The 27310-nt window shown below is 41.6% G+C and overlaps 1 protein-coding gene and 1 long non-coding RNA gene across 7 annotated transcripts in view; both read left to right on the top strand.

Moving 5' to 3' along the window:
- PAK5 (p21 (RAC1) activated kinase 5) overlaps positions 1-27310 on the top strand; it is a 332259-nt gene that overhangs the window by 260477 nt on the left and 44472 nt on the right. For all 6 annotated transcript variants that reach the window (XR_014831914.1, XM_085003097.1, XM_021077404.2 and 3 more), the window contains one exon: positions 19572-20357. Coding sequence is in view for 5 of the 6 variants with exons in the window: in XM_021077404.2 (XP_020933063.1) it covers positions 19572-20357 (786 nt within the window). In the remaining variant the exon portion in view is untranslated. The remainder of the gene's footprint in view (positions 1-19571; positions 20358-27310) is intronic.
- On the top strand, positions 1600-7166 carry LOC146395188 (uncharacterized). The gene is made up of 2 exons (XR_014831922.1): positions 1600-4957; positions 6970-7166. It is a non-coding gene; the product is annotated as an uncharacterized LOC146395188 (long non-coding RNA).

Genomic DNA, 27310 nt, shown 5'->3' with positions numbered 1-27310 from the left:
GAGGCAAATGAGGGGTTATTTTTTAACGGGCACAGTTTCTCTTTGGGATGATGAAAAAGTTCCAGAAATGCTCAGCAGCGTGAATGTAGCTAATGCCATCAAATTGTACAAGTAAACATAGTTAAAATGGTAAAATTTGTTATATTTTACCATGATTTTTTTTAGAGCTAAGAACAATAAGCATTTGTTGTTTCTCACAGTTCTGCAAGTTGGCAGTTTGAGCTGTGCTCAGCTGGCAGGTCCTCTGGTCTCATCTGGGCTCACTCATGCATCTACAGTCAGCTGCTGAGTGAGCCAAAGGCTGGCTGGTCTAGGATGACCTCAGCTGGGCTCGCCCATCTTTGCTCCACCAGAGTCTCTCATCATTCCCCAGGCTAGCTCAGGCTTGCTCACATGGCAGGTGGGCAGTGTCCAAATCTACACAGCCTCTAGAGCACTAGGCTTGGATAAGCATGACATCACTTGCCTGTGTTCTGTTGGCCAGAGCAAGTCATGTGGTCAAAGGGGAAGGGAAAGAGCTTCTTTGGATAGGAAGAGCTACAGAGCCACATTGAAAAGGACTGGGATCCAGACAGGAAAGGAGAATTGGCACGATTGTGCATCAACCTACCACAGTTTGACACTGTTAATACAGAACATGTCAGGACACCAAATGCTTTGAGACAGGGTGGGCTTATGTATCTAACCTAGGAATCGTTTACCATAAAGGGTCAGTACCTGTTCTAGAAATTTAAAAATGAATACGACTCAGCCATAAAAAAAAAAGGACAAAATAATGCCATTTGCAGCAACATGGATGCAACTAGAGATTCTCATACTGAGTTAAGTCAGAAAGAGAAAGATAAATACCATATTATATTACTTATATGTGGAATCTAAAATGTGGCACAAATGACCCTATCTACAAAATAGAAGCAGATCACAGGTGAGCAGACTTTGGTCGTAAGGGGGAAGAAGGGAGGAGATGGGATGGATGGGGAGTCTGGGTTGGTGATAGATGCAAACTATTACATTTGGAATAGAGAAGCAATCTGGTCTTTCTGTACAGCACAGGAAACTATGTCTAGTCTCTTGGGGTAGAATATGATAGAAGATGGTATGAAAAAAGAATATATATATATGTACATATATACACACACATATGTGTGTGTGTGTGTATAACTGGGTCACTGTGTTGTACAGCAGAAACTGACATAGCACTGTCAATCAACTATACTCTAATTTTAAGAAGTGTAAAAGTATACTCAAACTCTAGCTACTGCATGTAATTTTCTTTCCCAGGCATTAAGTAAGAACCTGTCAGAATACCTTTTTTTTTTTTTTTTTTGTCTTTTTTGTCTTTTTAGGGACGCACCTGTGGCATATGGAGGTTCCCAGGCTTGGGATCTAATCAGAGCCGTAGCCGCCAGCCTACGCCACAGCAACAGCAGATCTGAGCCACAACTGCAATCTACACCACGGCTCACGGCAAGCTGGATCCTTAACCACTGAGCAAGGCCAGGGATTGAACCCGCAACTTCATGGTTCCTAGTCAGATTCCTTTCCGCTGCGCCACAACGGGAACTCCCATGTCAGGTTATTTTTCAATCAAACCATCTCCTTTGTAAATTTGGCACTTTGTAGGATCGATAACTGTTTAGAGCAGCTGGAATGTAGAGAGAGTCTTCAAAACAACAGAATTTGGGGTCTGGGAAGAGCCAGGCAAATCTTAGCACAGATGGGAACCACAGACCCATTAAGGTAAAGTGGCTTGACAAAGGCTTCATAGTTACCAGTGACAGAGCTTGGACTAGAACCCAGCTTGCTGAACTCAAAATCCTGTGCTCTCTCTAGGACATAGTGGTGATCTCATTTTCCTTTAAGTATACAGACCCCAGCTCAGTTATCCAAAGAACTTGATCTGTTCTTTTAGACTTTGCAACTTTAAGTTGTCCCCTCAGAACACTGATCTCACCCAAGAGCTTATTAGAAACTCTGAATTTCATGCCCTACACCAGACCTCCTGAATCAGAGTCTGCAAGCCTGCAGGATGCCCTGGGTGTTTGTTTTAGGCTATAGCTTGAAATGTATTGCGTTGGGACACTGGTTTGCAAACTTGGCCACTCACCAGAATCACTAGGAGAGGTTTAAAAAGTTGAGAAACAAGTTGTTGGCGCACAGAATGATGACTTTAGTTGGAAAGCCAGCAGACCAAGAAGACAGCAGACTAGTGTCCCAAAGAACCATCTTACCCAAGGTAGAATTCAGGCTTCTTTTATATTAAAAGGGGAGAGGCTATGGTTAGTTGTTGCAGACTTCTTGGTGTCAGAATCCTTTGTTCTTGCAACAGTCCACATAGGCTAGGTCACCCTCTTCTTGTAAACTTTCAACAAGACAAATGTTATTCTTTTTTGCAACTTTTTATCTCTCTGTGAATAGAAAAGTGTTATACCTTTAAAGGTCAGAACCTTGAGAATGGGCTATCCTGTATATTTCAGGCAGTGGGCAATACTCATAACAAAAGCAAAAGAATGCAAAGGTTAAAGTAAAAGAAACATCCAGTGTGGAGTCAGATTTGAAGCTGCCAGATGGGGCTGAATCTCTCATTGCCTTAGCCTTTCCTAAGAGCTGTCAGAAAACCTCAAGGTGCATTCCACGTTGCACTGGGTTTAAAAGAAATAAAATCATTTAAGTGTGAACAAATCTTGTATTTTGGGTGGAGAGAGAGATAGGTCCATTTGTGCATATATTCTTGGTCCATATATGCGTACATATTCTTGGGGAAATGTCTCATTTTGCTATACAAAAAGTAAAGAGAGAAAATGATCTCAGAGAGACAGTGATGGCTTGAAGTGAGATCTTAATTCTCTGCTCCAGATTTGAACCTGGGCAGCCTGGGTGAAAACCAGGAATCCTAGCCACTTACTAGACCAGGTAGAGGCTAAAGGAATTCTCCTGATTCTTGCCCCTGCTGTGAAAGCAAAGACTGTAAAAACAGGTATAAAATGTATTATTAGAAACATAGCACAACATGTGTGAGAACACGCAGAGAAGTAGTTTATTTATTTAAGACAGAAGCAAAGAAGTAACACACACCCAAAAGGGGAGTACGAGTGTGGGCATCCCCCTGAATGAGAAGCGTGCCAGAGAGGTGATTTAAATCACTTATATGGGGCAGTCCTTCCAGGTTTTTGTTTTCCTTTTAGCCAATTATTTGTGTGTGTGTGTCTTTTTAGGGCTGGCCCTGCGGCATATGGAAGTTCCCAGGCTAGGGGTCCAATGGGAGCTGCAGCTGCTCACCACAGCCACAGCCACAGCCACAACGACGCAGGATCCAAGCCATTTCTGCAACCTACACCACAGTTCACCACAACGCTGGATCCTTAACCTATGGAGTGATGCCAGGGATTGAACCTGTGTTCTCATGGATACTAGTGGGGGTTGTTACTGCCGAGCCACAACGGAAACTCCCTTTTAGCCAATTATCTTGTTTTATTTCTCACACCTTACGGGACCCAGTACCCTCCCTGGTATGTGTGAACATTTTTTGGCCAAGTTGGATTCCAGAGCAAGGCTGACAGGAAGGTTAGCAGAACTTATTATGGCCTGGTGTCCCCTTCCTTTTCGACACCTAGGAGTCTTTATGCACATGTGTAGTCATGGAAGTCTACTTGGCCTCAGGAATAATTGATTTGGTCATCTTTTTATTCTAGCAGAGTGCAGCTCCTGCCGTTAACTTTCTCCTTGATGTGTCAAAGAGCAGCAAGGCCCAGTTTACTCAGCCTAACAAGCCCCAGCTCTTCTCAAACCAGGATCCCATCTACCTCCTACCAGAAAACCACATAATTTTATTTTGTACTTAGCTTATATGAAACAAATATTGAGGACTTAGCACATCTTCCATGCAGAAGGAAAGCTCCATGAAACACAGGTTTCTCTGGGTGAGTCATGTTAATAGCTAGAGAGGCATGAGGCTCTACCAGTGGGAATGGTAAAGAAATTAAAGCTGAAAGGAGCCTCCCAACTCTTAAAAAAATTAATTCTTTGGCATTTGCTAAGTTACTAGACTATTCAATGTTCAGTCTCATATCTTTGATCAAAGTTGCCTTCTCTCTGACTCAGCCCCCATCCCACAGCTACACCCCACAACACCTGTTCTTCTACCATCCTTAGACAACTCCAATTTTCAGATAGTGCTGCATTACTCTTACCCCCTCCTTTATTAATCACCTTCCAACTTATACTCATGGTTCATCCACTCTAGCCCTCATTGGTCCTCACCTGCTGTTAGCCATCCCTGCCCTGGCAACCACCTGGCAAATACACATTCTGGGATATATCATGTCCCACCTTTGCAGAAATGGCACTCAGGGTGCTACATATTTGCTGGAAAAGACAAGCAACCACTTGATTTGGTGCCACTCCAATGTATTTTAACAAAATAATTTACATGTAATAAAAGACAAATCATATATGTACAGCTTGCTAAATTTTTACATATAGATAGATAGATATCCATGTGACTGCAACCCAGATCAAAATATAGAACATTTTCATCACCCAGAAAATTCCCTTGGGCCTCTTCCCAGTGAACACTTTTCCCCTGAAGGCAATGATTCTCCTGACTTCGATTACGAAAAAGAAACAGATTACTAATAAGTAGGAATACTTGGTATATTTCTGAAAGACATGGAAAATTTGGAGCCCAGCTTTTTTCCACACAGGGGCATATTTTTGCTTGGCATCTAGGATCAGTCCATTTCTGAAATATTAGGTACATAATTGCAATCCTAACTTTATACCTTAAGTGTCATTTAACCACCTAGAAGTTTTACTCCCAGATTAACAAATTTCTTAACATTTATATGCCTTGCAGAGATCATTTTTTTGTTTGTCAGGTTAAAAAAAAAAAAGCAGAAATTGGAATTCCTCAGTGGCTTAGCAGTTAAGGATCTGGCATTGTCACTGCTATGGCTCAGTTTCGATCCCCGGCCCAGGAACTTCTTCATGCTTTTATATATGTATGTGGGTATATATATATAGTTTTGGACCCTCAAAGGTAAAATTTTATTGACCAAATTTAAAATAACTATGCCTTATCCTTCCTTATATAGCCTATCAGAGAAAGCAAATAGTGTTGACATTTAGCATTGAGTATTAACAATTTTACAAGAATCGGTTTGTTTTTACAGGGGGAGGGTGGTAATCAATGCATAGCTTGCACATTTTGTTATTAAATTTTTAAATGTCAGAATCTTGAGCAAATGCAATATAACAAGGTACTTCTTTTGTTACAGTGACAGAATTCTGAAGTTGCTGCAAGGGCTAATTATTCCAAAGAGCAATCAACCTTTTTTTCCCCGTTCCCGTAATTCTGAGTTTTAAACATCCTTTCTTAAGAAAGTTTTGTTTCTGGAAGTATTTTGTTTTTCTTGCCATGGTACATGCCTACATTCCCTTCATTGAAGCACAACGTGATACAGCTTGTGCTCAATGCCTTTGTGTCTTGTCCACACGCTCAGAGGCTCAAGTTGAGGGTGCTCACAGAGGTGCTGTGATTTCCATTATGTTAGCAGTATTGGGATAGATAAGAGTGGGCCTTGCTTTCAAACCCTCCACCTACCAGCTGAGCAATATTGGGCAAGCGACTTGGCCTCTCTGAGACTTATTTCTGCCCCTTGTACAAAGGGGTAATAATGCCATCTATTCCAGAGTCTTGTTGTAAAGATTAAATGTGGAAAGTACACCTCTCATTGTCTTGGCACTCGGTGAATGTTTAGGTCCATGTTAGTGACTGGAAGCGCTTTTAAACCAATTTGTGGAATGGTGGCAATCATTTTATTCATCTCACAAATTACTTAAAGCTCAGATCCCACAGAGGGGAGGGGAGTGCTCACCTCTTGTTTACACCCGTCTCATCTCTGATAGCTGAGGGCTTGCTCAGATAAAACCCAGGAAAACTCAACCAACTTGCTTCTCTGCTATTACTTAAAAATTCCTTTGAGAACAGGTTATGCCAGAATTTTGCTCTTATTCTAGTGGATTGACTTGGCCCACAGCTGAATTGCTTCAGGAGTGGGGAGACCTGTGTTCCATGTCCCTTCTTTGGTCCTTTGGTGCCAGGGGACCGCATCCCATGGGAACCACACACCCAACTTACTGAGAGTCTTTCTTCCTTTTTGTCATAGCCCACGAATCAAATGTGAGGACAGTCTTTCCCACAAAATGTTCCTCTCTAGCTGGTGACACTATAGATCAAAAGGCAGCAAACGTTCTCTGTGAGGGCCTGATAGTAAATGTTTTACACTTCGTAAGCCATGTGGTCTCTCTTGCAACTACTCAACTCTGCCAACTGTGCTGCAAAGGCTGCCATACTCTGTAGATACACAAATTGATGCAGCTCTGTGCCAGTAAGATGTGATTTACAAAAACAGACCAGATTTAGCCCACGGGTCATAGTGTGTCAACCCCTCTTCTGTATCAACACTGTCCGATAGAAATATAATACAAAAAGCATATTTAAGTTTACATTTCCCAGTAACGACCTTTTAAATATTCTTAATATATTAAAACATCTCAATCTTTAAGGACTTTTAAAAGATAGAATTTTTTAAAATCTTAAGAGTAGAAAGGGACCTTATGTTACAAATACTGTAAATTTGTTGAAGCAACATGATATCTAATGACGTCATAAAGAAAATTTAAATGACAGTAGGAAACTTTGCATAATTTTTTTTTGTCTTTTTAGGCCCTCACCTCCGAGCCACATATTCGACCTATACCACAGCTAACGGCAGCACCAGATCCTTAACCCACGGAGCAAGGCCAGGGGTCGACCCTGCGTCCTCATGGACACTAATGGGGTTCGTTAACCACTGAGACACGATGGATGCCCATTTTGAGTTATTTTTTGAGTCCGTATAAACAGAACCAAAGGAGTTCCCGTCGTGGCATCGTGGCATTAACATGAATCTGACTAGGAACCATGAGGTTGTGGGTTCGATCCCTGGCTTTGTTCAGTGGGTTAAGGAATTGCCGTGAGCTGTGGTGCAGGTCGCAGACACGGCTCAGATCCTGCGTTGCTGTGGCTCTGGCGTAGGCCAGTGGCTACAGCTCCAATTAGACCCCTAGCCTGGGCACCTCCATGTGCCGCAGGAGCAGCCCTAGAAAAGGCAAAAAGACAAAAATAAGTAAATATATAAATAAATAAAGCGAGGTTTATGTCAATTTCAAATAATTTTTTAAACTAAAACCAGGAGTTCCCATTGTGGCTCAGCAGGTTAAGAGCCCAACTAGTATCCATGAGAATTCAAGTTGGATCCCTGGCCTCACTCAGTGGGTTAAGGATCCAGAGTTGCCACAAGCTATGGCATAGGTCTTAGATGTGCCTCGGATTCAGTATTGCTGTGGCTGTGGTGTAGGCCAGCAGCTGCAGCTCGGAGTTGACCCTTAGCCTGGGAACTTCCATATGGTGCAGGTGTGGCCCTAAAAAGAAAAAGAAAAAAAAAAACCTAAAGCCAGCTGAAAGTTTTGACCATGCCCCTGTTGGTACTCCTTGCTGACTCATCCTTTGCAGACAAAAGCAGATGCTGGGGGCTAATGATTAGCTCCAAGAGAAGCCTGCTCCCCTCTCCCAGACTCATCTCTCATGAGCTTCTGCTTATATAAATGCCCCTTTCTGTAGCCACATCAAGGATCACCATCCACTACCCACAGGCACATAGGCCTTTCTCCCTTCTGCAGTCTGATTCACCTGCCCCAGTATAAATGGGCTCAGCTCCAAGCTTGTACACCTCCTTTCTTCTGCATCTCCCTGCTCTGGCCAATGTGGAGGAAAAGGGCACGTGGATGAACTGCAGGATGGCCCCAGCAGGGATGGCTCATTTTTGATCCTCTAGCTGGCCAGCAATGCTGGTCACCTGGGAGGGGCAGGGGACAGAGAAGACAGGGCTTCTTGCAGGCCAGATTAAGAACTAGTATCATGTCACTTCTGCCACCTTCTGCCATCTAAATAGGCCATATGGCCATCCCAGATTCAAGGCCAGGGACATAGACTTCACTACCTCCCAATGGGAAGAACCACAAAGTTACGTTGCATAGGGAGGGGAATAACTTAACCATTTTGCAAGCAATCCATCACAGAGACAGATATCAAACCACAGCAGTGGCCCTTTTGTGATATACTCTAATGAATAGGCCTCCTACCACTACCCTATGTGAGTTTGTACTTCATCCTGAAATGCTGAAAAAGGAAACTTTTATTCATCCGTGGTCCACTCTTTTTGATACCCTAGCATCAAGCTAAGAATAAACAGTTCCAGTCACAGCACAGTCTCTATGTGCTGTGTCTCAGGCACCAGATACTCAGCATCATTTCTTCTGCCAGCTCATGATCAGTCCATGTCTAGTTCATAACTCAGAGTACTTCCCTTGGCGTCCCTGGAACTGGTGCCAGTGGCCTGGGCTTCATGGCCGATGCCAGTGATGGAGGCTTAGCCTGGATGCACTTGATATGGACACCAAGGAAAATCTCTTTCTGCTTACTCTCTCTTATATAAGTATTGCTTAGTAATTCCAGAGTCACTATCATCATCATCATTATGATGTATGAGTTAAGGTAATTCCAGCTGCTGTAACATATTAACCCATATATCCCAGTAAATAAGCTCAACAAAATAGGAGTTTGTTTCTCACCCAGTATCCAGCGTGGAGGTTCTGGTCCAGAGCATGGCCTTGCACGTGTTCACTGGGCACTGCCGATTCTACCACAAGGCTCTGGCATCTCCCAGCAACTATGGAGAGTTTCTGCTAGATCCTCTCCATCAGCTGGCCGAGAAGAGCCTAAAAGACATTTCTTTGTAACTGCTGCCTGGATAGACACACATTACAACCTGAGCATATTCCACGGGTTAGAGTTGGTCTGATGGTCCTTTGAGATGCAAAGGATTCTGGGAAATGTGGTCCCTGACTGAGAACAGCTTTGCAGCAGTGTTATCCCATGGCAAGGGAGCACACACCTTTGATGGACACCTAGCCTATCAACCACATTGATCAAGAATCCCGATATCCATGCCTATTGATTTGTGAGAAGGGGATCCTGCCTTACTTCATTTTAAATTTTTTCTTGTGAAAGATATGTCTAAAAAAGGTATTGGACACCTCTTGTGTCCCATCTCACGTCTTTTAGAGCAAACTTTTTCCCTGGGCCATTGCGGAGACAGCCTGCCGTCTCCTTGGTCACACCACTTCTGTTTTTGGACCTGGTGGTTTTTTTACGGCCACCTTGTTGGGGTTATGGGGTGGGGGAGGTCCTCTCAGCCATCCTGACAGCAGAGATGGGAAGATGAATACTTCCACCTTTATTCTCTTGAGTTTAGTTCTGAGACCGAGAACTGAGCCCCATTTGTCCACAGGTAACCAGTTTGATAATGTACCTCTGAATTGCCTTCCCCTCTGCCCTGATTCCTCACTTCCCAAAACCAACTACTCACATGCAAGCCATTGTCTCAATGAATTTGAGGAAGCCAGGCTAAAACATGACTGTAGCACATGGAGAGCTTAAAGGACAATATTAAATTCTTGTTTGTTTTGGGACTCTACTTTTTAGAGCCACTTTAGGTTCACAGCAAAATTGAAAGGAAGGTTCAGGAGAGATTTGCCATTATCTCCCCCATCCCCAAGCATCCGAAGCCTTCCCCGTTACAACATCCCCCACCAGAGTGGTACATTGGTTACAATTGATGAACCCACACTGACACATCATAATCGCCTCAAGTCCATAGTTATGTTCGGCTTCACTCTTGCTGTTGCCATTCTATGGGTTTGAACCAACGTATAATGACACAGACCTACCATTATGGGATCATACAGAGTATTTTCAACTTCTTGCTCAAGTTAAAAAGAGATTGTAGGAGTTCCCATCTTGGCACTGTGGAAACGAATCCAACTAGGAACCATGAGGTTGCGGGTTTGATCCCTAGCTTTGCTTAGTGGGTTAAGGATCCAGCATTGCCATGAGCTGTGGTGTAGGTCGCAGACGCGGCTCAAATCTGGAGTTGCTGTGGCTGTGGCGTAGTCGGGCAGCTGTGGCTCTGATTGGACGCCTAGCCTGGGAACCTCCATATGCCGTGAGTGCAGCCCTAAAAAGACCAAAAAAAAAAAAAAAAAAAGAGAGAGAGAGATTGTAAAACATTGTCTCATTCATCTCAGAGTTTTCCTTGCACCTAGAAACGATTTTGGTTTGATTAAATGAATACGTTAATAGGAAAAGATATTTCCATAAATTTCATTGCTACCTAGACACTGGAATCAAAAATAGGAAGCAAATAACAGCTAAATTCCCAACCACAGTACTCACAGTCTCAGACTGACTTTAAACACAAACATAAAACACTTCTGACTATTATCCGGACACACTGACTTCAGGTGACTTCAGCAGGTGCCTCGCATTGCAGGCAGCAAGAACCAAGGCTGTAAAATACACATTCGCTTTGCCAAATTAACAATAAATAGGAAGTCACCTTCAGGGAGGATCCTTGTATGGAACTGATTAGTAAACATGTTGGATTCATTTTGCCTTCAAAGGCAGAAAAAATGGCCACAATAGAACATTTTCCAGTTACCCTAACAAGGAAATCTTGATCTCTACAAAATTCACAGAACCTTTCTTAGATGCAGTCTAGTTGGGTTTTTCTTATATAATATGTGAAGAACATAACAATATTTTTAGTAAAGGGATTGGCTTATTTGGATTCCATGTGATTAAGATATTTGAGGTCCTGCTTTATATCATAGGGAACTATATTCAATCACTTGTGCTAGAACGTGATAGAAGGTAATATGAGAAAAAGAATTTATATATATAGGTGTGTTTGGGTCACTTTGGTGTACAGCAGAAATTGACAGAACATTGTAAATCAACTATAAATTTTTTTGAGAAAAACAAAAGAAAGATTATTACATAAATTATTTAAAAGGCTCTTAATAGTTAAAAATTCTCACCATCCCCTCCACCCTGAGATAACCTGCCCTAATTCTTATATTTTCCAGGAATATGTGATTCTCAACTGTTCATTCAATTAGCCCCGCCTCTTATATAGTTACCAAAAAAAAAAAAAAAGCAGAAAACAAAGAAAATAAAATATCTGAGGTTTTCTGATGTTTAAAAAAAAAAAAAAAAAAAAAGGCCAACTTTTTTTCCCATAAGGGTCCAAGTATATCAGGTCTGTTTGTTGTGATTATGTGCCCAGCTGTTTCCAGCCACATTCCTTAAGAAAACCAAGAGGATTGGTTCTCAGCAAACAGGGTAAGAATTTAGGTTGTTTAAAAGTTGATTATTTTCTGAGAGGTCCTGGTTTATTCTGGAGTCTGGACGATTTAGCTCCTTGACCTCCCGAGAAGTGTTTACCAGAAAGACAAAATGAAACACATTCTTGAGGAGGATATAAGACATTGTTTTGAAAAAGAAATATGAGGTCTTATTAGGGCAAAGCTGTTAATTACACACTTTATTATTGTCAAGGTTAATACAGTTTGTGAGAGCAGAAGCACTTTTTCATCTCTTCCCGGGAACAAGGGGAGACAGCTGTTCTCAGGGACAGATCCATTATAAGCTTATCACTGGCCAACAGCCTGAGGAAGGAGCACCATGAAATATGGCCCCTGTCACCAGGAGCCAAGCTGATGGCATAGCTGGTCCAGGCACGGAGGAGAGACAATGAGAACCATGGCCTCAAACTCAAGTAGATTGGGTTGCATTGATTTTTAAAGCCTGACTGTTCTGGGGCTTGAAATTTACCAGTACTCTTGCAGTTATTATATTATCGATCTCTACAAAACTGTGCAGTCTTATTCTAATAAACATCAGATGCTGACAGTAGGAAATAGTGGTTCTTACATTTTGAAGCCTCGTTAAATTGTGTTGTAAAATTCTGCATGTTTGGATTTCATTATCATCACTTTGTCACTTAGGATTCCTTAAACTCTTGTCACAGTGTCATGGAAACACGTTGCCTCTAAATTAACTGATTTTTCTGGTTCTAGATTAACTGATTTTTCTGATTAAATACAGTTACTATACTTTTCTTTTTTTTTCTTTTTTTTTGGCGTGCCAGCAGCATGTGGAAATTCCCCAGGCCAGGAATCGAATCCACTGCAGCAGTGACAACACTGGAACATTAACCACTAGCCCACCATGGAACTCCTATATCTTTCTTGCAAAAAAATTTTTTGGAGGGGCAGTTCAACAATTTGTTTTTATTATTGACATTTTGAAAGCCCCCTCCTGTTAACACTGATTTAATAGTTTTCATTGAAACAGAGAAAAGCATGTGTTTCCTTTAAGAGACTTTTTCAAATGCTAAAAAGCAGATCCCAGAAAATGTTAGGTAAAGAATGCTTTGTTTCTTGGAGCTTTGTTTGTCTTCCCTATAGATAAAATTCTCTTCTTTTCAAATGTCTGCCACACCTTCATTTTCTGGTACTCAGGTTTTATTCATCAATAACTCTAAGGCTTGGGAGCTTCATGGGAAGATCACAATGCCATAGAAAGTGTTCCAAAATGATGAGATCTGTTAGTCTTCATTTTGGTTAAATATAAATATTCCACCTTTATAGGGAATGTGGAAATATTGAACGCTGTAGCTCCCATAGCCAACTATAAGATCAAAAAGTTTTAATGGCATATGTGCATATTTAACACTATATATATTTCACATTATGCTATATATATTTAATAAAATATGATTACATATTTTATTGTGTATATATATAAAATGCTGAATCCTATTGTACTGAAAAGCATATCTAAGTCTAACTTTTTTTTATTATAAAAGTAACTGTGATTGTAGAAGAATCTGGAAAATACACTAACCCATTGAGTATATATGTGAACAGGAGACAAGCAGCAGCATCGTAGGCTAGGAGCTCATTTGAGACCCAGAATCTCAGGCCTCTCCTCAGACCCACTGAGTCAAAATCTCCCTTTAACAGGACCCTTGGATGATTTCTGTGCATATTAAAGTCTGAGGGCTTCCTGTTGTGGCTCAGTGGGTTAAGAACCTGGCTAGTATCCATGAGTTTGATACCTTGCCAGACTCAGTGGGTTAAGGATCTGGGGATGTTGCAAGCTGAGGCACAGGTTGCAGATGCAGCTTGGGTCTGGCATTGCTGTAGCTGTAGCGTAGGTCAGTATCTGCAGCTCTGATTCAACCCCCAGCCTGGAAACTTCCATATGCTGCAATTAAAAAAAAAAAAAAAAAAGTTTTGAGAAGCACCAGACTGAAATATGAATTATCCTTAATCTCTCACCCAGGAATGAACACTACCAGCTTTCAGCTATATTTCTGTTAATTTCTTTTCCATACCTCTTTTAGTTTAAATATTGAAAGTCTAATTTTGTTAGTTTTATGACTCAGACATTATATTTTTTAAGAAGATAAGTATCAAGTGCTGATCATAATTGGAAAACATTCCATTTTTTAGATCTAATTGGTATCTAGTATATGGAACAATTGGAATTAATTGGAGGTTCAACTTTAAAGTCAAGACATTTATATCTAAAATTATTAATAGTAATCTTTTTAAAAGTCTGCTACATCAATTATTCTTTTTCTTTCCATGTATAAAGCTGAGATTCATTTCTTCTGTTGTTTGCAGCTTCCTTTGTTCCTAAATTATTATCAACCTAATTTAAAAGTAAATTTTACCCATAAAATAGGGAAATGACTACATTTATTAGTAGTATGTCAGGAATCATGCCATCTGTTCCACACATATTATTTCATTAATCATCTCTTTAACCCTATGAGGCAAGGATTTATTCTTGCCATTTTATGGATTAGGAAGCTACTCCTTAAAGGGTTAGATAAGTTGCGCAATATCACAAGCCTGATACATGCTATGAGCCTAACATTCAAAACAAGTATAATAAGTACATTGCTTTTTAAAAAAATATTTCTCATTCAATGGCTAGTCTTTCTTTTTCTTTCTACATAGCACCTAACTCATAGCAATATTAATCTTTCTACCTCCTTATTAACAAATATATAGGATTCCATTTATTGCATTTACAGCTATAATTTTGGATATAAACTGAACATACTTGGGCTATTCAATAACCCACTGAGCAAGGCCAGGGATTGAGCCCGCATCCTCATGTGTCCTAGTCAGGTTCATTAACTGCTGAGCCATGAAGGGAACTCCAGCATTTATATTTAATGCATTAGAAGCTTCCAGTTCATCCTTGCCTCGTCCCAGGGTCTTCCTTCCCTATTCATAGGTATTGCTGCTCCCAAGTTCATCTGCTAGAGTGAGCATAGATGTTGCTCTTAGAAAAGGTACAAGTATACCTATGGTATATGATTCTTTCTCTGGGAGATGCTGCAGCAGAACCTCACCTATCTTGACAACCAATCAATCATTTATAACCCCCCCAAAATAACAACATTCCATGTAATAGAACACTGTTCAGTGATAAAAAGAGTAAGAAAGAAAGAAAAAGAAAAAAAAAAGAATAGGCTGTTAATTCACAGAACAACACGGATGAACCTTAAATGCATTATGCTAAGTGAAAGAAGCAAGACCAAAAGACTCTGGACTGTATGGTTCCGTTCATATGATAACCTGGAAAAGGCAAAACTCTAAGGATGGAAAACAGATCAGTGGTCCCAAGGGTTTGGGGAGGGGTCATATCTGATGAGAAGCTCAGTAGATTTGAGAGGGAGGGTGGAATTAATCTGTCTGGCACTGCCAGTGGTGAATACATGATGCTCTGTGTTTGTCAATTTCCATTGAACTTTCTAACACAAAATGTGAATTACAGTATGTAATTAAAAATAATTTAACCAAGAGACCAGAGGATCCCAAGATGGGAAGCAAACTGCACAAAAGAATCGAACTGTTATTGTACAGGTATGACATAACCTCATTGAAGGGGGTGTGGAGAAAAAAGACACCAACCTAACTTTTAAAAACAGTGCTTCGAATGGAAACTATAAAGTAAAAAAGAACTGCATATAAACATTACACGCTAGTTAGCAAAGTTGTTTCTCATAGTGGTGTAGGTTAATTCTGAAACTTCTATACTGGGATTGACTATGTAAATGAACCACAGATGGTGGAATTCAGGTTTTTCACAGTTGGGGCAGTGCAGATTGCAGACAGGTAAGGCGGAAAGCTAGAATAAACCATGTGGTACTAGATTAGGTTCAGAGACATCCAGCTGAATTCATTTTCAGTTTAATAGAGATAGAGATGGATAGATAGAATTATAGATGTGTGTGTGTACATGGGTAAGTATACATACACTTAGTTCATAGCTCTGTTCACTGACAGGGGCTTAGAAGCAGTGACATCCCAGGAGCTGTGAGCACACTCAGTACCCAGATATTAGTCTCTAATATCATTCTCCAGTGAAAGGAACAAGAGCTCCTTGGAGAAATGTCTGCTTTTAGGGCAAGAACAGGGATACTACACAGTGAGCCTAGAGCACCTTCCAGTGCCAGAAAATAATCAAGAGCTCAGAAAAATAAACAGGTAGGGGCTTGTCATAGGGACACAGCAGCCAATCTGAAAGGACTCTCAGTGACCAAAGCTGGAATAATTTCAGCAACAAAACAACGTAGTACAGGCATACCTCAGAGATACTGTAGGTTTGGCTCCAGACCACTGCAATAAAGCAAATACAGCAATAAGTTGAGACACACATATTTTTTTTTTGATTTCCCAGTGCATATAAAATTTATGTCTATGCAATGCTGTGGTCTATTAAGTATACAACAGAATTATGTCTAAAAAAGGAATGTACATACCTTAATTTAAAAACAGTTTAGGGAGTTCCTGTCGTGGCTCAGTGGTTAACGAATCCAACTAGGAACGATGAGGTTGCTGGTTCAATCCCTGGCCTTGCTCAGAGGGTTAAGGATCCAGCATTGCCGTGAGCTGTGGTGTAGGTCGCAGATGCGGCTTGGATCCCACGTTGCAGTGGCTCTGGCGTAGGCCGGCAGCTATGGCTCCAATTTGACCCCTAGCCTGGGAACTTCCATATGCCTCAGGAGTGGCCCAAGAAATGGCAAAAAGACAAAAAAAAGTAAAAAAATAAAAACACTTTATTGGGAGTTCCCGTTGTGGCGCAGCAGAAACAAATCTGACTATGAACCATGAGGTTGCAGGTTCGATCCCTGGCCTCGCTCAGTGGGTTAAAGATCTAGCTTTTCTGTGAGCTGTGGTGTAGGCTGGCAGCTGTAGCTCCAATTTGACCCCTACCCTGGGAGCCTCCATATGGTTCAGGGGCGGCCCTACAAAGAAAAAAAAAAGATATAAACACTTTATTGCTGAAAAATGCTAACCATCATCTGAGCCTTCAGTGAGTTGTCATCTTTTTTGCTAGTGGAGAGTTTGAAACATTTCAAGAATTACCACAATGTGACACAAAGGCACGAAGTGAACAAATGCTGTTGGAAAGACAGTGTCAACAGACTTGCTTGAGCCAGGGGTGCCACAAACCTTCAGTCTGTTAAAACATGCACACACACAGTATCTGCAAAGTGCAATGAAATGAGGTATGCCTGTATTGGTTTATAAACCAAAGTATTTTTTAAATGATTCTTATTTTTTTTCTATTATAGCTGGTTTACAGTGTTCTGTCAATTTTCTGCTATACAGCAAAATGACCCAGTCACACATACATATATACATGCTTTTTCTCACATTATCTTCCATCATGCTCCATCATAAGTGACTAGATAGAGTTCCCAGTGCCTTACAGAAGGATCTCATTGCTTATCCATTCCAAAGGTAAGAGTTTGCATCTACTAACCCCAGAGTCCCAGTCCATCCCACTCCATACCTTGGCACCCACAAGTCTGTTCTACAAGTCCATGAGTTTCTCATAACCCGAAGTATTAAAACAAATAAATATCCATGATACCATCCATACTGATACAGATAAATGATTGTATAAATAGATAGGGAGCCTAGGCAAGTCTCCTGTGCAGAAGAATTCCAAGTACTTTATTGTAGATATAACTCTCTTAGGAAGGTAGATCTTGACATGACACGCCTTGAATATGGGTGAACTTAGTGACTTACTTTCAAACAGTGTGATATGAAAACAGTGGGGGAGGAGGGGGAGGGTAACTTCACAGTGTGGAAACCTGACCAGCACTGCCCTGGCTGGCTGATCAAGGTCATCATCATGGGGGGTGATGACCCATGCTGATGGTGTGTACCCTGGAGATGATGTGATGAAATTGGTGTATTCCTCTGTGATCTTCCTCCCCCAAACCATGAACGCCAGTTTAACCATGAGAAAAACATCACACATACCCAATTGTGGGACATTCTGCACAATCCCCCATTGGTACGCCTTACAATTGCCAAGGTCATCAAAAACATGGAAAGTCTGAGAAACTGTCCTCAGCAGGTCACATGACAAATAAAGGTAGTAATGGAGTTCCCGTCATGACGCAGTGGTTAACGAATCCGACTAGGAACCACGAGGTTGCGGGTTCGGTCCCTGGCCTTGCTCAGTGGGTTAAAGATCCGGTGGTGTAGGTCGCAGATGCGGCTCGGATCCGGCATTGCTGTGGCTCTGGCATAGGCCAGTGGCTACGACTCCGATTAGACCCCTAGCCTGGGAACCTCCATATGCCTCAGGAACGGCCCTAGAAAAGGCAAAAAGACAAAAATAAATAAATAAATAAAACAAAATAAAATAAAAGTAATGAGGTGTCCTGGATAGGACCTTGTAACACTAGGGGAAATGAAAGAAATGAAATCTACATAAACTGTGGAGTTTAGTTAATGGTAGTACAAGATGTTAACAATGGGAGACAGGTGGGGGATAAATGAGAACTGTTTGTATTCTCTTTGCAGTTTCTTTGCGGGGTTTTTTTTTGTTTGTTTGTTTGTTTGGGTGTTTTGTTTTTTTATCTTTTAGGGCCACACCCAAGGCCCATGAAAGCTCCCAGACCAGGGGTTGAATCGGATCTGCGGCTGCTGACCTACACCACAGCCACAACAACTTGGGATCCAAGCCACGTCTGTGACGCACACCACACCTTACGGCAACACTGGATCCGTGACCCACTGAGCAGAGCCACGGATCAAACCCACATCCCCATGATACTAGTCGGGTTCGTTACCGCTGAGCCACAAGGGGAACTCTTGGTTTCTCTGTTAATTTGAAAGTATTGCGTACTTAAATGTTTACTTAAAAGAAAAAGGTAGAGACCAAAAGCTTTAGTTCAAGACTGATTGGGGGGAGAAAAAAAAAAAAAAAAAAAAAAACCTTGTCTTTTACCGTGGATAGTTGGAGAAGCACTGATCTACAAAAATACATTCTCTAAGACAACTTTGACATTTTCTTCCAGCGTGAAATCTATTGTTCCAATTCAGGTGGCTTTGAACTCCTTGCTCCTTACTCAAGGTATTTTTCTCTTGAAATTCTGGACATCTGAAGTCACAAAACTTTGTTCTTTATTCTTTTATCCACCCCCGTCATATTTTTCTCCAAACCTTGTCATTGTCAAGGCTCAGCTGACTGGCTTTATAAGTAGTGTCTGATTTCTTTCTGTTCCTGGTATTCATTCCAGTGTTATTTAGGTTCATTAAGGGAACAGTTGGGCTTTTGGCGATTTGTCACTAAGATTTGGGTACAACCACATCATTACCAAGCCATGTAAAATTCAGCCATGATGATACTGATGAGACACAGAAGTGTGGTCATAGCAGGCATTACAGTTACACACTCAATAAGGATATCACATTTGATCACAAATAAAACAAGTAATCTTCACGCTGTGCCCTATTTATAGCTCAGAAAGTTTCTTCCTCTTCTATATATGCTGATAACTTCAATTATTATGTATCTTCCAGAAAAAGGTAACAGAAATGTTGCACCTCCAAGTATTTACTATTCAGGTAACAATGTTTACTGATTTTGCAAGTAATCTGGATAATGAATGACAAAAGATAATAAATACACCTTTCATAACCAAACAATTTGTAATCATCAGCTTATTGTTAGATAGGGTTTATTATTAAGTAGAGGAACTCATACTGGTAAATAAACAGTGATATCCTATGTATACTTTTCTAAATAGCTTTTTAATGTTTGATTTCTCTATTGAGTCAGGTAAGGAAACATTTGCTATATGAGATTGTTATTTATTTGATTTATTTCACCACTAAAATCAATCAACAGATTTTTCTCTTTTTCTTTTTTAATGAAATGCTCCTCGTTTAAATTGGATGGAGTGGGGGTGGGATTCCTCCGTCAATAGGAAGGCGTGGGGAGTTCTTATTGTGGCTTAGTGGTAACAACCCGACTAATATCCATGAGGATGTGGGTTCGATCCCTGGCCTCTATCAGTGGGTTGAGGATCCAGCATTGAGGTGAGTTGTGGTATAGGTAGCAGACAAGGCTCAGATCCCACGTCGCTGTGGCTGTGGTGTAGGCCAGTGGCTACAGCTCCAATTCAACCCCTAGCCTGGGAACTTCCATATGCTGTGGGCATGGCCCTAAAAAGAAAAAAAAAAAAATTGAAGGCATGAAACGTTCCCTTTAAAGCGTGTTCCCTTATTATTCCCAGACAATTGTCAGAGGAAACAAACCCTGCAAGGAGACCTCCATCAACGGGCTGCTAGAGGATTTCGACAACATCTCGGTGACTCGCTCCAACTCCCTAAGGAAGGAAAGCCCGCCCACCCCGGACCAGGGAGCCTCCAGCCATGGTCCAGGCCATCGGGAAGAAAACGGCTTCATCACCTTCTCACAGTATTCCAGCGAATCTGACACCACCGCTGACTATGCCACCGACAAGTACAGAGACAAAAGTCTCTATGGAGACGATTTGGATCCGTTTTATAAGGGCGGCCACTCGGCCAAGCAAAATGGGCACGTCATGAAAATGAAACCTGGGGAGGCCTACTATTCTGAAATGAAGCCTTTGAAATCCGAGATAACCAGATTTCCTATCGACTACCACGCACCCTTGGACTCACTGAGCAAACCAACTGAGTACAGTGACCTTAAGTGGGGGTACCAGAGAGCCTCCAGCAGCTCCCCTCTGGATTATCCATTCCAGTTCATGCCTTCCAGAACTGCAGGGACCAGTGGGTGCTCCAAGGAGAGCCTGGCGTACAGCGAAAGTGAATGGGGACCCAGCCTGGAGGACTATGACAGGAGGCCAAAGTCATCATACCTGAGTCAGACGAGTCCTCAGCCCGCCATGCGGCAGAGGTCACGGTCCGGCTCAGGGCTCCAGGAACCCACGATGCCCTTCGGAGCTAGTGCTTTTAAAACCCACTCCCAAGGACACTCCTACAGTTCCTACACCTACCCTCGCTTGTCTGAGCCCACTATGTGCATCCCAAAGGTAATGCTCACCCCCTCCCTCCCTCCAGGGTTTACCTTTAAGTGGGAATCCGTATAAAATTCTACCTGATTTCCACCCATGAGCCCCAGGAGCAGAGACTTTAAGGCAAGGCACATGTATTCATTAAAATCAAAGCCTTTGGAGGAGCTCCTACAGGGTTTCTGGTTAAAAAGCAAAAAAAAAAAAAAATTATTTGAAAAATATTCTGATGTACTCATGATTATATATCCTCATATGGCACTAAGTCCTGTGTTAAGGAGCATTCAGTTGTAGATCATTATATGCAGTAGCATGGTGGTTCCTGCCTCTGCTTAAGGTTATGTGGCTCTGCCGACAAGGAAAAAGAAAGCAAGATAATGTGGTAAGTTTTTAACAAAGTTAATTGCATTCTACTCAAGGGATGGTTCTTCATTTTGAGCTTATGTCTTTCTACTGTTCCGTATTGAAATGTCATTTTTCTCTATGACTCTTTGAGGTGGTAGATAGAATCTGGTTACCGGACCATTTTCCATGTAGTTTTTAATGTTGTTTTGTCTTATTGTAATTCCTCTCTTGGTAATTTTTGTTGTTGTTGTTAGCTGCTCCACATTTGTTTTGAAATGTGGTTGGTCCATGACGTCCCAAAGTTTAGGAACCGCTGCTGGAGAAGTTACTGACTTTGCAAAGTACCTTAGGGAGTATGCTGGGGGAGTGTTTTCCTTAGTAACTTAGAGATGTTTTTGCCACCTCCCCTGGACAGTAAAGTGAAAATGGGGCATTTGGAGATGGGCTCTAGGTTACAGAGCTCTCAGACCAGTTGAGAGAGACTTGACTTCCAGTAGCATGATCACGGAGGTTTACACCAAATACTGTCTCTTCAACAGCTTGGTAGGCCTCACAGCATACCCTGGAAGGCAAGCCTGCCTGCACTCATCTAGTTGGTTGATGTCAATAGCCATCCTTTTTCCTTTGCTTCTTATTTCTCAGAAACCCAATCCAAGATGTTGAAGCCGTCTAGGGCTATGCTGGGAGTGACTTATGCCATACAATGGAAAAATGAAAAAAAAAGCTATCACTCTAACTCCCAATATATAAAATTAAAAATAAATTCTTGAGGAAGTAAAGACCTGAAATATATACCTCCAGTTAAAATTTAAATATTGAGAATGTTTCCCATCTCACCGTGGTATTTATCTTAGTTACTCCCATGGTCTTGCCTTTACTTTCCAGAGCAATGGTTGGAAAGAGGTCTAATTAACAAGCAGAGAAAAGCTGTAGGAAGCCATATGCATGTGTGTCATGATGCATAAGATCATTTATTCGATTTCCTGTGCACATCACTCCACCGAGAGAACCCCTTCATGGTTGCAGAGAGAACTAAGCAAATTAACACATTCTGTAGCTAAATTTAGTTGCATCTTCTGGTCTTTGAACATCAGGGGCTACTTTAGGAATAAAGAATGTGATTTTTTTTTCAGCTTTGCTGAGGTATAATTGGCAGAATTGTAAGATATTTAAAATATACAAGATGATGATTTGATCTACCTATGCATTGTGAAAGGATTCCCTTCATTGAGTAAAAACATCCATCACTTCCCATACTTACCTTCTTTGTGTATGAAAACATTTAAGTTCTACTCTCTTAGCCCATTTCAGTTATACACTCTGGTGTTATCAACTGTAGTCACTACATTATACATTCTATCATTAGACTTTATTCATCTTATAGCTGAAAATTTGCACCCTTTTACCAACTTCTTCCCTTCTTTTCACCCCAGACCCTGTCAACCACTTTTCTACTTTGTTTCTATGAGTTTGGCTTCCTTTTTTTTTTTTTTTTTTTAAATCCCATGTATAAGTGATATCATGCAGTGTTTGTCATTCTCTGTCTGGTTTATTTCACTTAGCATAGTAGCTTTCAGCTTCTTCCATGTTTTTGCAAATGACAGGATTTCCTTCTGTTTTAAGGCGGAATAATCATCTGTTGTTACCTGATTCACATTTTCTTGATCTGTTCATTCACTGATGGACACATAGGTTGTTTCCATACCTTGTCTATGTTAAAAATGCTACAGCAGGCATAAGAGTACAGATGTATCTTTCAGCTAATGATTTCACTTCCTTTGGATATGGGTCTTCTGGATCATATAGTAGTCCTATTTTTAATTTCTTGAGAAACCTCTATACTCTTTTCTGCTGTGGCTGTACCAGCTTATGTTCTCACCAGCAATGTACAAGGGTCTTCTTTTCTCTACATCTTTACCATCATTTGTTATCTCCTGCCTATTTAATTGTAGCCATCCTAACAGGTATGAGGTGGTATCTCATTGTGGGTTTTTTTTTTTTTTTCTTTAGGGCCAAACATGCAGCATAGCAAAGCAGGATCTAAGCCATGTCTGTGACCTATACCTCAACTTACAGCAATGCCAGATCCTTAACCTACTGAGCGAGGCCAGGGATCAAAGCTATGTGCTCATGGATCCTAGTTGGTTTCATTACTGCTGAGACGTGATGGGAACTCCTCCGATTTACATTTTCTTAATGATTAGTGATATTGAGCACCGTTTTATAGACCTGGTGGCCATTTGTATGTTTTCTTTGGAAAAATGTCTATTCAGGTCCTTTGCTCATTTTTAAATTAGGTTATTTGGGGTTTTTGCTATTGAATTCCTTGCTCTGAGTTCCTAACGTATTTTGGATATTAACTCCTGATTATATATATGGTTGCACATATGTTCTCCCATTCTATAAGTCGCCTTTACATTTTGCTGATGGTTTTCTTTACTGAGCAAAAGTTATTTAGTTTAATTTAGTCCTACTTCTTGATTTTTGCTTTTATTGCCTTTGCTTTTAGTGCCATATCCAAAAAAAGATTTAAAAAACATTGCCAAGAGTGATGTTGAAGAGCTTATTCCTACATTTTCTTCTTTTTGTGTATGGTTTAAGATAGGGGTCTGGCTTCATCCTTTTACACATGGCTCACAGTTTTCCCAGCACTGGTATTTTTGGCTCTTTTGTCAAAAAATTAGTTGACCAGGGAGTTCCCATACTGGTGCAGCGGTTAACAAATCCCACTAGGAACCATGAAGTTGCAGGTTCAATCCCTGGCCTTGCTCAGGGGGTTAAGGATCCGGCACTGCCATGAGCTGTGACATAGGTCGAAGACTCGGCCTGGGTCTGGCATTGCTGTGGCTGTGGCATAGGCTGGCAGCTACAGCTCTGATTAGACCCCTAGCCTGGGAAACTCCATATGCTGCACATGTGGCCCTAGAAAAGACAAAAAATAATAACAATAATAATAATTGACCAAAAATGTGTGATTTATTTCTCAGCTTTCTTTTCTGTTCCACTGATTTAAGAGTGTTTTATGCCAAAATTATACTGTTTTGATTACAATAGTTTTGCAATATAGTTTGCAATTAGGAAACGTGATGCCTCCAGCTTTTTTCTCAGGACTGCTTTGGCTATTCAGGGTCGAATATGATTTTTTTGTGAATGTGGTGTATTTGAAAAGTTGCTTTTGGGAGATATTTTAGGTCGTGGTCATAAAGAAAATTTTGTCCAAAGACTGTAACTTTTTGGAGCCCTGTTTGACCCATTGACATCATTAGCCTACCAAAAGTCATTTTCAACATCTGAAAAATCAAGATATTTCACTTAGAATTCCCACATTTTTGGATTTCAGGTTTCTCTTGGGGGAAAAAACGTCATGACCTGATATTCCTGGGCCCATATTTTCACATGTCATTGGAAATAGAATTGTCTGGAGGTAAAGGCTGCCCCATTAGAAGGGACAGGCTCTGCCCAGCCCACTTCATTCATTTTTCCCATTAGCCTAATCCCTAATCCCTAACGCATCTGGGATTTAATATAACCACCAACATCCCCCGACCCCTAATCTCACAGAAGGGGAAACTGGGGTTCAGAAAGTCACATGGCACACTTAAGGTTTCATAGCTTGTTGGTTATGTAACAAGAATAAGAATCCAGGTTTGGGGTTTCTCCCAGTTCAGTACTTTTTCCATTACATGGGTGTATGAATTCTAAAGGTTCAGCTGCATTTGTCAGTAAAACCTATGAGAGGTCCTAGTGGCTACCAGAACTTTAGGCTACATGGAGGAATAGGAAGAGGATAGAGAGAAGGAGGGAGGGGGGAGGGAGGGAATAAATTGCCTCATTCCTTACCAACTCCCTCTTCTTGTAGACTTCAAATATAGGGCAGAGCACACCTGCCCTGACAGCTGGTTTTGTCAAACCTGGAAGTAATGCTGAAACTATTGAGGCTGAAAACAAAACAAACAACAAAAAATATTTAACAGTCCTATCAAGAATATTTCAGCCCTTATAATCAGAACTCCAAATGAGCAAGCTAATGTTCCATGTTTCACAGGCAACCCATGAGAAATTCACGAGCAGGTCTTGTGGGAGGGTTGGAGGTGGGAGGCCTGTTAGTAATTAAAAGGTTTACTTGATTAAAAATACAACATCTCTCTGAAAAATACTTAGGTGCCTGTGTCTTTAGAACTAGACTCTTAAAAATCTACCAATCACGTTTCCTGCTGAGAGAAGAACTAGTGATCATGACTCAGGTAATTTGGCTTTGCCTCATGGAAAATTCTAGAAACTGGTGGTTAATGTTCACATCTCCAATTATAAGAGAGCACAAAACTTGAGTAGGCTCCTAGAGAGAGCAAAAATGAGGAGGGGTATGTGCATGTGTGTGTGTGCGTGTGCGTGTGTGTGTGTGTGTGTGTGTGTGTGTGTTGTGTTTGACACTAGTTTCATATTTTGGCTTAAAGAAAAACAAAACAAAACAAAACAAAAAAAAAGAACAACTCCTCCAATGTTATCTGTCTACCTAAGTTTCCTGTTATTGTGACAGGAATCAAGGATGTTATGAAATCTTCAGATATTGGCAATATCTCTACTTTTTTTTTAGGGCCACACCCATGGCATATGGAAGTGCTAGGCTAGGGATTGGATCAGAGCTGCAGCTGCCAGCCTATGCCACAGCCACAGCAACGACAGATCCAAGCCACATCTGCAACCTACATCACTGCAACCTACATAGCAGTGCAGAATCCCACTCGGAACCCACTGAGTGAGGCCAGGGATCAAACCTGTGTCCTCATGGATATTAGTCAGGTTCATCACTGCTGAGCCACGATGGGAACTCCCATCTCCCTATTTTTAATTTTTTGGCGGGGAGGAGTTGGTGGCTGGCTGAGCAGACGAAACCTTGTGGAGGGGAAAGAAAGCCATACCAAATCCATAGAGCACCATTCAGACCACCAGCCACACGGTGTGCTTTCCACCCTCCCTTGCAGACAAGCCTGCCTTACAGGGAGAGAAACTGACTGGAGACCCTGTCCCCCGTCATCTGGTTTTGCTCATTCTGATGATCTCCAAGGACCAGGCAGGCTGGTGTCTGCTACTGGCCCAGCCCATCCATTCCTTATTCTGATTCCAACTGTCAAGAAGCCCCCAACATCATCACACATCTGCCACGTCACTGAGCATTGGCTGGGTGCCAGATCCATGTGTTTCCTTGTGGAGCCTCATCGTCCTATAAATTCTTGCTCCCTTTGAAGAGATGAGGAAACTGAGACTTTGAGACGCTCAGTAAAGAGCCGGGTCAGACAGCTCATAGCAGAGCCAGTACCCAGCTTTCTGGGCTCAAGCCTTTCATCAGATGTTGGCTACACCCCCAAGGGCACAGGAGTAGGTTCTGCAGGCATCAAGCCTTAACCGGGCTTCTTAGAAGCTCCTTTTAAGACCTGCAGCAATGAAGTTCCCCTGGGTTGCATCATCCTGTTCCATTCTATAGCAGGATTTCTCAGCCTTGACACTGTCTACATTTTGGACCTGGTAACTGTTTGCTGTGGGGGCTTCCTGAGCACAGTAGGACGTTTACCTGGCCTTTACTCACTACATACCAGTAGCAGTCCTCCCTCGCTGATAACAAACAAAATATCTCTAGACACTGCCCAATGTGGTGGGGAGCTTGGGGGGGAGGGGCGGTACAAAAGTAGCTTCAGATGAGAACCCTATTTTCTAGCTACCATTTCTCAAGTGCTTTATGGCAGTTAAGGCTGTAGCTTCTGGATATAAACTCCCTGGGTTTAAGTCCTAATATTGCCATTACAGCTGGGTGAGTTAACTGCTTGATTATTTGTTTTGTTTTTTCCTTTTTTGTCTGCCCCATGGCACATGGAGTTCCCCGGACCAGAGATAAGGTCTATAACGCAGCTGCGGCAGTGCCAAATCCTTCAACCTGCTGTGTGGGGCTGGGCTTGATTCTGCATCCTGGCACTGCAAAATCACTGTAGATCTGTTGTGCCACAGCAGGAATTCCACTGCTTAATTGTACCGCTATTACTTCATCTATGAAATGAGGATAAAGACTGTCCCTGTCTTATCATGTTGAGTGAGTTCAAATAAGTTAATAACTACAATAGCCTAATTATTAATACAATATATGCCTCGGTCTATGTGTATAGTGTGTAGCTGGATGATGGCTGTGATGGTCTGTGTGTGTAGTATGTAGCTGGACGATGGCTGTGATGTGATGCTGGGGGATCCTGTGTGCCAGGCACTGTGCTAAGCATTTTGCAAACATGGCCCAACTTGTCCTCACAATTCTAGAAGTATTCAAGATCATCTCTCTTCTATAGCAAAGAAGCTGAGACTCAGAGACTAAATCTTTCTGGATGTCCCACGGGTATCTTCATATCAAGCAAGGAGCTAAGCCAGGATCCAAAATTAGGTCTGTCTGACTCCAAAGTCTACCTATTTCAGAACATTCGCATTTCCACAGAAGAAAACCAAGGAGCAGAAAAGATGGACATGAGGCTTTGGGCCCAGATGCACACACTGCAGGCAGCCTTCAGTTTGCTGATGAAGAAGGGTACTGATTCAGAGATGGATCTGGGGTGCACAAGAACACACTGCATCCGCTCTGTTCTTGGTGTGCA

This window comes from Sus scrofa, chromosome 17 (assembly GCF_054392235.1).
Source record: "Sus scrofa isolate SSC_HxYL_T2T_F1_AM1 chromosome 17, Sscrofa_HxYL_maternal_Yorkshire_Landrace_v2.0, whole genome shotgun sequence".
Classification (NCBI taxonomy): Eukaryota; Metazoa; Chordata; class Mammalia; order Artiodactyla; family Suidae; genus Sus; species Sus scrofa.
This window is presented reverse-complemented; position numbering and strand designations above follow the sequence as displayed.